This window comes from Podarcis muralis, chromosome 2, assembly GCF_964188315.1.
Source record: "Podarcis muralis chromosome 2, rPodMur119.hap1.1, whole genome shotgun sequence".
Lineage (NCBI taxonomy): Eukaryota > Metazoa > Chordata > Lepidosauria > Squamata > Lacertidae > Podarcis > Podarcis muralis.
Genome location: NC_135656.1, coordinates 114,933,782 through 114,947,676, shown reverse-complemented (window position 1 = coordinate 114,947,676; position 13,895 = coordinate 114,933,782). Strand labels below are relative to the sequence as shown.

The following is a 13,895-nucleotide window of genomic DNA, read 5'->3' as shown; positions in this document are numbered from 1 at the left end:
GAACACCCTCCGGAAACTGGTTTTTGCCCCTCAAGCCCTTCTAAGTCTAGGCTTGGACCAGGCAAAAGCTACGTTCAGGCAAAGAATATTAGACACCGAGAGACAGCAGGACTGTGCGAGGTGCCCCGACTATAGAATTGGAGAAATCGAGAGAGATATAGCCGCACCGGCAACATATCTCTTCTTTCTCGTATCTAGGGATGCAAGAAGGGCCTTTACACTCGCCAGAAGCTCAGCTCTTCCCTCGCCGGTCCTGGATGGAGCCTTTAGAAGGGTCCCGTATGCTCAGAGACTTTGCACCTGTCCATTGGGAGAGATAGGAAGCCCAGAATACTTGTTCTTTAAATGTCCCTTTTATGAAGAGGCACATAGTAAGATCATGGATCCCCTACTGGTGAGGCTCACCGACCTCCCGCAAAAGCAAAAATTTGACCTCTTGCTGTTAGGCAAAGATCAGAAGATGACCTGGATGGTCGCCAGATTCTGTGTACAGATCTGTAGGCGCAGACCATCGCCCAACTCAAAATAGTCCGACATGAAAAGCCCAATCACGGTTCTATGGGTGACTCTGAGTCAACTCCCTGGGACAGTTTATTGTTGTACATTGCTTCTAAATTTAGCGTTGAACATTGTTTTAATTGTCTGTTTTAACCATATTTGCACAGCAGTTTCTAATGTTGTGAGTGTCCTCTATTTAAGAGGCTTCTACTCTGCAGTCTCTTATAGTTGTTTTAACTGCGAGTCTTTTAGTTCTTATGCTCTTACAGTTGTTTTAACTGTGTGTCTTTGTTTGTTTTTAGTTCTTATCTGTTTTAATTATCAGTTTTTTTATCCATCCATTATCCGTTTTTAATGTTGTATTTTATTTAGATGTTTTATCCTATGCCTGTTTCCATGTCCTAATTTGCTCTAACAATTATTGGTTTAAAAAATCCTAACTGCTATTCTATCTATATGCTTTTTTAATCCTGGTCTGTGACCGTAATAAAGTTCATTCACAAGCGGGCACCCCCTTCCCAAGAGCCTCCACCCATTTTCAAACACCTTTGGCAATTTCTTTCATCTGCCTGTCCCACCTCCCTTCCTAAGGCTGGCATGGTATGCACATTAGTGGCCTGAGAGTAGACCCCATAGAACTTAAGAGTTAATCTGCAAAGGACTGCTCTGAATACATGGGTGGCCCTTGCATGGTGAAGAAGGAAGCCCCTTGCTTGCATCTGGACCCCCTGGGAGAGGCGGGGGATCCGCCCACTGCTCCCTCTGCCCTCGCTGCCGCCTCCTCTGTCCTCCTGCCCTGCAAACACCCTTTGCTCTTGTTCCTCAGGGGAGAGAGGCGGCTGGTGGAAAGAGGCTTCAAACCCATCCGTTTCCTCCTCTGCTCCCCCTCCTCTCCTTTTGGGAAACAGGAACTTTGGTCAGGAGTAAACAACTTAGATGGCAAGTTTGCAAGATAAGCACTTTAGAGCACTGCTTGCTCCCACTATGTTTGTCTGTGTGTGTTTGGACCTAGAGGACAACATACATGTTTACACCACGTGATTACTTAAAGAGGGCAATTCTTTAAAACCGAAGGCCATTTCTACAAAATGGAAGACTCCCAAAGGCAGCCTTTTACAAGGAAATTTTTGATGGTTTTTATTTTGTTGGAAGCTACCCAGATGGGCAGAGGAAACCCAGGATGCAAATAATAATAGTAATAATAATAGTAATAATAATAGTAGTAGTAATAATAATAATAATAATAATAGCTTCCTAAGCCAGTCCTGGGACGCGGGTGGCACTGTGGGTTAACCACAGAGCCTAGGGTGAGCTCCCGTTGCTCGGTCCCTGCTCCTGCCAATCTAGCAGTTCGAAAGCTCCCCCATGTGCAAGTAGATAAATAGGTCCCGCTCTGGCGGGAAGGTAAACGGCGTTTCCGTGCGCTGCTCTGGTTCGCAAGAAGCTGCTTAGTCATGGTGGCCACATGACCCGAAAGGTGTACACCGGCTCCCTCGGCCAATAATGCGAGATGAGCGCCTCAACCCCAGAGTCGGCCACGACTGGACCTAATGGTCAGGGGTCCCTTTAGTTTTTAAGCCTGTCCTGATTGGCATGCTGATCACAGACTCTGTCCAAATAACCCCTTTGAATGCAACAGGGTTCCTATTTTTACTTCTATCAGTGGGATCAGTCAAACCACGAAGCTACTGATCAACCAGAGTTTCCTGTTTTGACCAAGCACAGTTTGAAGTTAGCTTAATATCCCAGCTTATTCCAAAGCTGGCAGCTGCAGTTTCCTGGTTTAGGCAAAATGGAAAGTTTGTTAGTTATGGCTCATAAGAGACTGCCTGGTTTCATCACAGTTCACCCTCAGGGCCGGCCCAATCATGAGGTAAGCTGGGACAATTAGGTCAGGAGGCAGATGCAGGGAGAGATGGCAAGAGCACATTCCCAGCTCCCCTGTTTGTTAGCCTTGCTGCCAGTGCAGGACCACAGCTGGTAAATTTGTACAGCTACCCATTTAGAAAGTTTGGTCTAGCAAGCCTTTTTAAAGTGGATTAGAGAGAAAGTGCAGGGAGGAGGAATATTCACCACCAAAGCTAAACAGAACCTCCATGTCTAGAGGCAGTGGACCTGTTACCTCCAGGTGCTGGAAACCCAGGTGAGAGGAGGGCACTTACCTTTCCCAGAAGCCCCTCAGTGTCTGGGAGCAGGGTCTGGTCTGTCCCCCCTGCTCTCCCACTGGGCCACCAACTGGCATCCATAGCTCCCCTGAAGGAGAGGACACCATCCCTGGAGTGGGGAGGACTGGGAGCCTGTGGGGTTTCCCACTTTGAACGAGGAGGCTGCATCGTCTTCAGGAAATCCTGCTTCTCGGCATCCCAGTGCTGCTGCGGCTGCCCCTCCTCTGGCTCCTGCTTAATTTGACATAAATCTGCCCGAGGCAGAAGATCCCTTGTGGCCACAACTTGGCCGGCAGGAGGTTTCCTTCCTTTACACTCCAGTCTCTCCCTTTGAATGGGTCTCCTGGGTCCCTGCTCTTCCATTTTTTTGCCACCCTGCTGGAAATGAAATAAAGACAAAGTAAAATAAAACTCAAGAATAAAAACAAAAGCACATTTTTTAACCATTTGCCAATTTTCGAAATATATTATTACTCTTTCTATTTCTGATGTTCAGGCTGTGAATGACAATCATTATGTCACCCAAATGGCTCCACCCAGGGACGAGGGGAAGTTATCCAAAGACTGGGGGAAACATCAAGGTTTATGGAAGTACAAATAATATTTGGGGGGGGGGGGGCGGGAACCAAGGCAGTGGAAGGAAATCAGTGAGAGGACTGAGCATGTTCAGTGGACAGGGAATGCTGATCCTGGCTGCAACTTCTAGCATGTTGGAAAGGCAGCAACAGATCTTTGTATATGATTAAGGCTGCGACAGACCCACCTAACATTGAAAGTACATGGCTTCACCCAAGAAATCCTGCCAGCTGCAGTTTGTTAGGGGTGTTGAGAACTGTAGCAATAAACTACAGGTCCTGTGGTTCTCTGGGGGAAGCCACGTGCTTTAAATGTATGGTATCTGCACAGCCTAAGAACAAAAGGACAAAAGGAATATCCAAAATATTTTAAATTTGGTCACAAACTCTCTTGACTGAAGACATTCTACCTTGCAGTCCATTGGCTGCATATGGCTTGCCAAGCCTCAGGGCAGCGGCGTAGCGTGGGTTGTCAGCACCCGGGGCAAGGCAAGTAATTTGCGCCCCCTAACCCGTGGATTTGCGCCCCCTAACCTGTGGATTTGCGCCCCCTAACCCATGGATTTGCCCTAACCCCAGATGTTGCGCCCGGTGCGGCCGGCCCCCCCTGCACCCCCCACGCTACGCCACTGCCTCAGGGTGTGTCCTGCTAGTCCCTGCCGTTTCCATCTCCTGATCTGATCATAGGATGAAGATCTCTGTCTGTCCTGGAGAGAAAGATGCCTAAGGGCCCTTAGAGAGATCTTTTAAACTCCAATTTCACCACAAACCAGCACAGTGCTGAAATGGGGTAAAAGCCCTGCTCTGGAAATAAATGATCCCTCTGGCTGCTCTTTAAAGAGGATTTCTAAAGAACAATCTGAAGGGTCTTTTTTCCACAGATCTCCTTGCTAATTCAGCAGAGTCTTCTTGTGCTCTTATTTCTCCTCCAGCCCAGCACTGGGATTGGAAGGTCTAAACATGTTGTTTGTGTTTGCAAGACTTGTATGTATGCTAGATGGCATGTCTGGTGAGTGTGGGCAGCACCTCTGGCGCGTGTGCATGTGACTTTATGGTCTGCATCTCTTTTCAGTGTGTGCATGCATGTGCATACATTAGCCACAAAGCTCACTGGAATGTGGCCTCCAGAATCAATGCAGCTTTAAGCCCATAAATGTTTCGTTCCTTCTGCTCTATCAGAAAGAACAATCAAATCTGAGACTATCAGGAGGAGAGAACTCCTGGATCTACAGAGTTAATGTTCTCAACATCCAATGGACACAAATTGCAATGAGATTTCTCTCTAATTACTAATTAGATTTTTTTCTTAAAAATATGAAGCAGTATAGAAATGAAAGGAGTAATAATCTGAACATGAATAGCTAATTTCAATTTCGCCTTCCTCAGTCTTTTACAATACTGTCTTCAACGTTTTTATTATCATTAATTCATTTCCATATGCCACACTTCTTAAGAATCCTCCTTTCCCCTGCATTCTCAAAACTGTCACCCACTTCAACCCTCAGCCTTCATCTGAAAACTCAGCTGTATTACTGAGGAAGGTGGAAATAAAACAATTAATGAGACAGTTTTACGCCTGTCACACTTATTCACACGCAGACACAAGAGGTCAGTAGCTTTGATAGTTTGGGAAAGATCAGATGCATTCTCCAGGGAAAAGATCTATGAGCTGTTTTATTAGCCGTGACAGAACAACAGAGCCTCCATGTGTAGGCACAGCGTACCTTGATTTGGGACAGGCAAAAGGGAAAAAGGTAAAAGGCGGATCTAGACGGATCCTCGTGAATTCATATGATTTTTTCATTCAAATTAAATTAAACCACCATGATACTGTAGACCATGTCTTACTCTGTAGACAGCATCAAAAAAATCATGCATCCACTATTTCGTGGGGCCGCAGGGGCGCAAAAACATGGTTAAAAAACACGGATCCTCATGGATCCTCGTGATTTTTGCACAAGACCAGCCCAAAATCACCATCAGATCAAACATCATGGCCAGGGGCACAGCATCCACCACAAAAATCACGGATCCACGGCTTCCTGGCCATACCGTAGCCCAAAAACGTGGTTTTGAAGCACGGATCCTCATGGATCCTCACGCTTTTTGCATTGGGCCAACCCAAACCCACTGTCAAATCACATATCATAGCCAGGGGCACAGCCTACACCACAAAAAAATCGGATCCACGCCTGCCTGGCCATACCGTGGCCCAAAAACGTGGTTCCAAAGCATGGATCCTCATGGATCCTCATGATTTTTGCACAAGACCAGCCCAAAGTCACAATCTGATCAAACATCATGGCCAGGGGCACAGCATCCACCACAAAAATCACGGATCCACGGCTTCCTGGCCATACCGTGGCCCAAAAACGTGGTTCCGAACCACGGATCCTCATGGATCCTCATGATTTTTGCAAAAGACCAGCCCAAAGTCACCGTCAGATCAAACATCATGGCCAGGGGCACAGCACCCACCACAAAAAACACGGACCCATGGCTTCCTGGCCATACCGTGGCCCAAAAACGTGGTTTTGAAGCACGGATCCTCATGGATCCTCACGCTTTTTGCATTGGGCCACCCCAAATTCACTGTCAAATCACACATCATGTCCAGGGGCACAGCCTGCACCACAGAAAACTCAGATCCACGGTCATCTGGCAACGGCATGGCCCAAAAACGTGGTTTTGAACGTCGGATCCTCACGGATCCTCACGCTTTTTGCATTGGGCCACCCCAAATTCACTGTCAAATCACACATCATGTCCAGGGGCACAGCCTGCACCACAGAAAACTCAGATCCACGGTCATCTGGCAACGGCATGGCCCAAAAACGTGGTTTTGAACGTCGGATCCTCACGGATCCTAACGCTTCTTGCATTGGGCCACCCCAAATTCACTGTCAAATCACACATCATGTCCAGGGGCACAGCACCCACCACAAAAATCACGGATCCATGGCTTCCTGGCCATACCGTGGCCCAAAAATGTGGTTTTGAAGCATGGATCCTCATGGATCCTCATGATTTTTGCACAAGATCAGCCCAAAGTCATCATCAGATCAAACATCATGGCCATGGGCACAGCATCCACCACAAAAATCACAGATCCATGGCTTCCTGGCCATACCGTGGCCCAAAAACGTGATTCCAAACCACGGATCCTCGTGGATCTTCACGCTTTTTGCATTGGAGCACCCCAACCTCACTGTCAAATCACACATCATAGCCAGGAGCACAGCCTGCACCACAAAAATCACGGACCCACGACTTCCTGGTAAATCCATGGACCAAAAACGTGGTTCTGAAGTACGGATCCTCATGGATCCTCACGCTTTTTGCAATGGGCCACCCTAAACTCACTGTCATATCACACATCATGTCCAGGGGCACAGCCTGCACCACAGAAAACTCAGATCCACGGTTATCTGGCAACAGCATGGACCAAAAACATGGTTTCGAAGCACGGATCCTCATGGATCCTCATTATTTTTGCACTAGATCAGCCCAAAGTCACCATCAGATCAAACATCATGGCCAGGGGCACAACATCCACCACAAAAATCACAGATCCACGGCTTCCTGGTCATACCACAGCCCAAAAACGTGGTTTTGAAGCATGGATCCTCATGGATCCTCACACTTTTTGTATTGGGCCAACCCAAACTCGCTGGCAAATCACACAACATGTCCAGGGGCACAGCCTGCACCACAGAAAACAGAGATCCATGGCTTCCTGGCAACACCATGGACCAAAAACGTGGTTTTGAAGCACGGATCCTCATGGATCCTCACGCTTTTTGCACTAGATCAGCCCAAATTCACCGTCAAATCACACATCATGGCCAGGGGCACAGCATCCACCACAAAAAACTGAGATCCATGGCTTCCCGGCCACACCATGGCCCAAAAACGTGGTTTTGAAGCACGGATCCTCACTTTTTGCATTGGGCCACCCCAAACCCACTGTCAAATCACACATCATGTCCATGGGCACAGTCTGCACCACAAAAAACTCGGATCCACGGCTTCCTGGCCATATCGTGGCCCAAAAACGTGGTTTTGAAGCACGGATCCTCATGGATCCTCACGCTTTTTACATTGGACCAACCCAAACTCACTGTCAAATCACACATCATGTCCAGGGGCACAGCCTGCACCACAAAAAAACTCGGATCCACAGCTTCCTGGCAACTCCTTAGCCCAAAAACGTGGTTTTGAAGGACAGATCCTCATGCTTTTCACATTGGGCCAACCCGAACTCACCGTCAGATCACACATCATAGCCAGGGGCACAGCCTGCACCACAAAAATCACGGATCCACGGCTTCCTGGCCATACCGTGGCCCAAAAACGTGGTTTTGAAGCACGGATCCTCATGGATCCTCACACTTTTTACATTGGGCCAACCCAAACTCACTGTCAAATCACACATCATGTCCAGGGGCACAGCCTGCACCACAAAAATCACGGATCCATGGCGTCCTGGCCACTCCATGGCTCAAAAACATGGTTTTGAAGGACGGATCCTCATGGATCATCACACGTTTTGCGTTGGGGAACCCCAAATTCACCCTTTATTCACATATCTTGTACATAACCACAGATCTGACCACAAACATCATGGATCTACTGCTTCATGGCCCTGGCCAGATGCTACTCTGGATATATTGGCCAATTTTTAGGTGGGTGTGCTAGGATGGAGGAAACGGAGTCGGCTGAATCTCTATCCTTTAAGGATGGGCGTCCAATGGCTGGGCCAGAATAATTTCAGTTTGGTTTGCCAGCTCCCAGCTCTTCATGGGGCGCAATAGTCACCTGTAGCTGCCATCAGGAGTCCTGGTGTGATCCTGGATGCTTCTGTCTCTATGGAGGCATTGGTCACAAATGTAGCCAAACTGGAATTTTTGAATCTATGTCAGGTTAGGCAATTGGCACTGTACCTGTCCCTTTCCAACCTAGCCATGGTGATCCATGCAGTAGTCACCTGCATACAATGGTACCTCGCAAGATGAATGCCTCGCAAGACGGAAAACTCGGAAGACGAAAGGGTTTTTGGTTTTTTGAGCTGCTTCGCAAGACGATTTTCCCTATGGGCTTGCTTCGCAAGACGGAAACGTCTTGCAAGTTTGTTTCCTTTTTCTTAACACCGTTAATACAGTTGCGACTTGACTTCGAGGAGCAACTCATAGCACGCGGTGTGGTAGCCTTTTTTGAGGTTTTTGAAGACTTTGGTGATTTTTGAAGCTTTCCCAAAACTTTTCCGACACCGTGCTTCGCAAGACGAAAAAAAACGCAAGACGACAAAACTCGCGGAACGAATTAATTTCGTCTTGCGAGGCACCACTGTACTAGACTACTTTAACTTGCTGTACACCTGAGCTGGGGAGTGCAGGGTATAAATGTGATAGAGAGAGAGAGAGAGTGAGAGAGAGAGAGAGAGAGAGAGATGCAGGGCTACCCTTGAGACTGCTCCAGAAACTCCAAATGGTCTAAAATGCAGATGCATGAGTTCTTACTTGGACTTTGTGGAGAGCCCACATTCAGTTGGTTGTTCATCAGCTGGATTGGCTCCAGGTGGAGTATCAAATCAGGTTCAATGTTTTGGTGCTAATCTTTAAAGCCCTAAACAGTCTGTGACCTTTCTTATCTGTGGGAATTATCTTCCAATACACCCCCATGAGTGTGACGCTCATCTAACAGCAACCTACTGGTGGTCCCTGGCCCAAAACATATCCAGCTGTCCTCAACCAGAGCCAGAGCCATTTTGGTGGAACACTTTGTCTAATGAGACCAGGGCTCAGTGCAATCTATCTCAGTTCTCTCACTTGTCATGGTGAGTGGGCTTGCACATTCCTATGACCCTTGTGAGCGAAGCCGTTGGGAATCTCGTACTCCCAGCAGGGTCACCCAAGGTGGTAAGGTCAAAGAAAATTAAATATGCTCAGAGTCCTGTAGTGATTTCATGCTCTGTATTGCAGCTTGTAAAACAGTGACTGAATTTCCCCCAAAACCTCAGGCTTTTATATACATTATTTACACAATGAGTCCCGTCTGACTGGCTGATTCTGCTTCCCTCCTGGAGCCTGATTGGTCTTTTCCTGCAAGCCAATCAGTTCTTGCATTCTAGGATCCTACTTGCCTATTGTTCTAGGATCCAAGCTTAGTACATAACAGGGAAGGAGCTAGACAAAGAATGATCCAAGAAGTCCTCAATGGCAGAACAGGCGGGTGATAACAAACAGTGTGTTACAACGGCTGTGAAGGCAGATGAAGGCTGCAGCAGATAGGATCCACCAGTTCGTCGTGACTACTCATGCCATCAGAACAGAGCCCTACTGCGAAGACTGTGCGTTGGTCAGTGTGCACTGATCTACACACATAAAACAAATTCACGCACAGGCATCTTCCAAAAACCCAACCCAACCCCCCCAAACCCTCCCCCCATGGCGATCACTAAATGGCTACGGGGGCAGGAATGTGAAGCCCCTAGTCATGAACCGACACATGGGCGTTCAGTCGTTCTGACTCAAGGAATGAGGCAGTTGAGCATCTCAGCAGCTGTATCCATGACTGAGCAGCCCTTTTTAGGATCCACTATGCTCACCCCGAAAAGGGGAAGGGGCTGGAAACAGTGCCCTAAACATAGTATGCCTCCCTTTTTCCCTGACTGGATTACCACGCCCAGGTGGAATCTCTTTTCCCATAGTTTGAATCCATTATTCTGCATCCTAGTCTCTAGAACAGCAGAAAACAAGCTTGCTCCCTCTTCAACATGACATCCCTTCAAATATTTAAACATGGCTATCATGTCACTCCTTAATCTTCTCTTCTCTAGATTAAACAAATCCAGCTCCCTAAGTCTCTCCTCATAGGGCTTGGATTCCAGACCTTTTACATTTTGGTCACTGTCAGGGAACTGACATCAGAGACACGGGAGAAGGAGAGGGTCTCAGATTCTGCAGGTGAAGGTCCCAGCACAAAGGGGAGACTCAGCTTGGTGGAAGGGGAAGGAAATACGCGTGACACCAAGAGTCCAGGAGAGCAATGGGAAGAGGAGGTGGAAGGGCTCCGGGATTCTTCCCTGGAAGTCAGTGAAGAGAGCCCAGGCACTCCGCTACCCACGCCCACCCTGCGCAGGAGACTCCCGCGCAATGAGAGGCAGAGACGATTAGGTGTCAAACAGCTTTTATGCTGGCAGAGGTTTAAGAAACGCCCACAGACAGATTCTGCCAGTGACTGAGGCAGTCAAGCGGAGATGGGCTGTGCAGTCCGAAGGGTTTAACCAGGCAACCAAGCACCCAAACGGGGTCGGCTTACGCACAAGTAACTCCAAACCACTACACCTGCCCATCTGGCTGGGTTTCCCCAGCCACTCTGGGTGGCTTCCAAAAAAAATATGAAATAAAAATACATTAAAAAGTCACACATTAAAAATGTCCCTAAACAGGGCTGCCGTCAGATGTCTTCTAAATGTCAGGTAGCTGTTTATCTCTTTGACATCTAATGGGAGGACATTCCACAGGGCGGGTGCCACTACCAAGAAGGCCCTCTGCCTGGTTCCTTGTCGCTTTGCTTCTCACAGTGAGGGAACCACCAAAAGGCCCTTGGTGCTGGACATCACTGTCTGGGCAGAACAATGGGCGTGGAGATGCTCCAAAAAGCATGAGGATCCATGAGGATCCGTTCTTCAAAACCATGTTTTTGGGCTATGGAGTTGCCAGGAAGCTGTGGATCCGAGTTTTTTGTGGTGCAGGGTGTGCCCCTGGCCATGATGTGTGATTTGACGATGAGTTTGGCCTAGCCCAATGCGAAAAGCGTAAGGATCCATGAGGATCCGTGCTTCAAAACTACGTTTTTGGGCCACGGTATGGCCAGGAAGCCGTGGATCTCAGTTTTTTGTGGTCCGGGCTGTGCCCCTGGCCATGATGTGTGATTTGACGGTGAATTTGGGCTGATCTAGTGCAAAAAGCGTGAGGATCCATGAGGATCCGTGCTTCAAAACCACGTTTTTGGGCCACGGTATGACCAGGAAGCCGTGGATCCGTGATTTTTGTGGTGCAGGCTGTGCCCCTGGCTATGACGTGTGATCTGACGGTGAGTTTGGGTTGGCCCAATGCGAAAAGCGTGAGGATCCATGAGGATCCGTGCTTCAAAACCACGTCTTTGGGCCATGCCGTTGCCAGATAACCGTGGATCTGAGTTTTCTGTGGTGCAGGCTGTGCTCCTGGACATGCTGTTTGATATGACAGTGAATTTGGGGTGCCCTAATGCAAAAAGCGTTAGGATCCGTGCAGATCCGACCTTCAAAACCACGTTTTTGGGCCATGGTATGGCCAGGAAGCCATGGATCCGTAATTTTTGTGGTGGGTGCTGTGCCCCTGGACATGATGTGTGATTTGACAGTGAATTTGGGGTGGCCCAATGCAAAAAGCGTTAGGATCCGTGAGGATCCGACGTTCAAAACCACGTTTTTGGGCCACGGTATGGCCAGGAAGCCGTGGATACGTGATTTTTGTGGTGGATGCTGTGCCCCTGGCCATGATGTTTGATCTGATGGTGACTTTGGGCTGATCTAGTGCAAAAATAATGAGGATCCATGAGGATCCGTGCTTCGAAACCACGTTTTTGGTCCATGGCGTTGCCAGATAACCGTGGATCCGAGTTTTTTGTTGTGTAGGCTGTGCCCCTGGACATGATGTGTGATATGACAGTGAATTTGGGGTGGCCCAATGCAAAAAGCGTTAGGATCCGTGCGGATCCGACCTTCAAAACCACGTTTTTGGGCCATGCCGTTGCCAGATGACCGTGGATCTGAGTTTTCTGTGGTGCAGGCTGTGCCCCTGGACATGATGTGTGATTTGACAGTGAATTTGGGGTGGCCCAATGCAAAAAGCGTGAGGATCCATGAGGATCCGTGCTTCAAAACCACGTTTCTGGGCCATGGAGTGGCCAGGAAGCCATGGAGCCGAGTTTTTTGTGGTGTAAGCTGTGCCCCTGAACATGATGTGTGATTTGACAGTGAGTTTGGGTTGGCCCAATGCAAAAAGCGTGAGGATCCACGAGGATCCGTGCTTCAAAACCACGTTTTTGGGCCATGGAGTGGCCAGGAAGCCGTGGATCCGAGTTTTTTATGGTGTAAGCTGTGCCCCTGAACATGATGTGTGATTTGACAGTGAGTTTGGGTTGGCCCAAGGCAAAAAGCGTGAGGATCCATGAGGATCCGTGCTTCAAAACCACGTTTCTGGGCCATGGATTGGCCAGGAAGCCGTGGATCCGAGTTTTTTGTGGTGTAAGCTGTGCCCCTGAACATGATGTGTGATTTGACAGTGAGTTTGGGTTGGCCCAATGCAAAAAGCGTGAGGATCCATGAGGATCCATGCTTCAAAACTACGTTTTTGGTCCATGGATTTACCAGGAAGTCGTGGGTCCGTGATTTTTGTGGTGCAGGCTGTGCTCCTGGCTATGATGTGTGATTTGACAGTGAGTTTGGGGTGGTCCAATGCAAAAAGCGTGAAGATCCACGAGGATCCGTGGTTCGGAACCACGTTTTTGGGCCACGGTATGGCCAGGAAGCCATGGATCCGTGATTTTTGTGGTGGATGCTGTGCCCATGGCCATGATGTTTGATCTGATGATGACTTTGGGCTGATCTTGTGCAAAAATCATGAGGATCCATGAGGATCCATGCTTCAAAACAACGTTTTTGGGCCACGGTATGGCCAGGAAGCCATGGATCTGAGTTTTTTGTGGTGGATGCTGTGCCCATGGCCATGATGTTTGATCTGATGGTGACTTTGGGCTGGTCTTGTGCAGAAATCATGAGGATCCATGAGGATCCATGCTTCAAAACAACGTTTTTGGGCCACGGTATGGCCAGGAAGCCATGGATCCGTGATTTTTGTGGTGGATGCTGTGCCCCTGGCCATGATGTTTGATCTGATAGTGACTTTGGGCTGGTCTTGTGCAAAAATCATGAGGATCCATGAGGATCCATGCTTCGGAACCACGTTTTTGGGCCACGGTATGGCCAGAAAGCCATGGATCTGAGTTTTTTGTGGTGGATGCTGTGTCCCTGGCCATGATGTTTGATCTGATGGTGACTTTGGGCTGGTCTTGTGCAGAAATCATGAGGATCCATGAGGATCCATGCTTCAAAACCACGTTTTTGGGCCACGGTATGGCCAGGCAGGTGTGGATACGATTTTTTTGTGGTGTAGGCTGTGCCCCTGGCTATGATATGTGATTTGACAGTGAGTTTGGGTTGGCCCAAGGCAAAAAGCGTGAGGATCCATGAAGATCCGTGCTTTAAAACCACGTTTTTGGGCCACGGTATGGCCAGGAAGCCGTGGATCCATGATTTTTGTGGTGCAGACTGTGCCCCTGGACATGATGTGTGATTTGACAGTGAGTTTGGGTTGGCCCAAAGCAAAAAGAGTTAGGATCCATGAGGATCCGTGCTTCAAAACCACGTTTTTGGGCCATGGCGTTGCCAGGAAGCCGTGGATCCGAGTTTTTTGTGGTGCAGGCAGTGCCCCTGGACATGATGTGTGATTTGACAGTGAGTTTGGGTTGGCCCAATGCAAAAAGCGTGAGGATCCATGAGGATCCGTGCTTCAAAACCACGTTTTTGGGCCATGGAGTGGCCAGGAAGCCG

The 13,895-nt window shown here is 48.5% G+C and overlaps 2 protein-coding genes and 1 long non-coding RNA gene across 3 annotated transcripts in view; 2 read left to right on the top strand and 1 right to left on the bottom strand.

Moving 5' to 3' along the window:
- The window catches only part of LOC144326614 (uncharacterized), a 94,232-nt gene extending 89,164 nt beyond the window's left edge, over positions 1-5,068 (top strand). The window contains exon 2 of the long non-coding RNA XR_013391631.1: positions 4,985-5,068. This is a non-coding gene — a long non-coding RNA (uncharacterized LOC144326614). The remainder of the gene's footprint in view (positions 1-4,984) is intronic.
- The window catches only part of LOC114592429 (tripartite motif-containing protein 10-like), a 647,260-nt gene that overhangs the window by 161,488 nt on the left and 471,877 nt on the right, over positions 1-13,895 (top strand). The window lies entirely within an intron of this gene.
- The window catches only part of LOC114592386 (uncharacterized), an 85,722-nt gene that overhangs the window by 46,970 nt on the left and 24,857 nt on the right, over positions 1-13,895 (bottom strand). Inside the window, exon 2 of the mRNA XM_077923001.1 lies at positions 2,661-3,041. Within this exon, the coding sequence (XP_077779127.1) occupies positions 2,661-3,041 (381 nt within the window). The remainder of the gene's footprint in view (positions 1-2,660; positions 3,042-13,895) is intronic.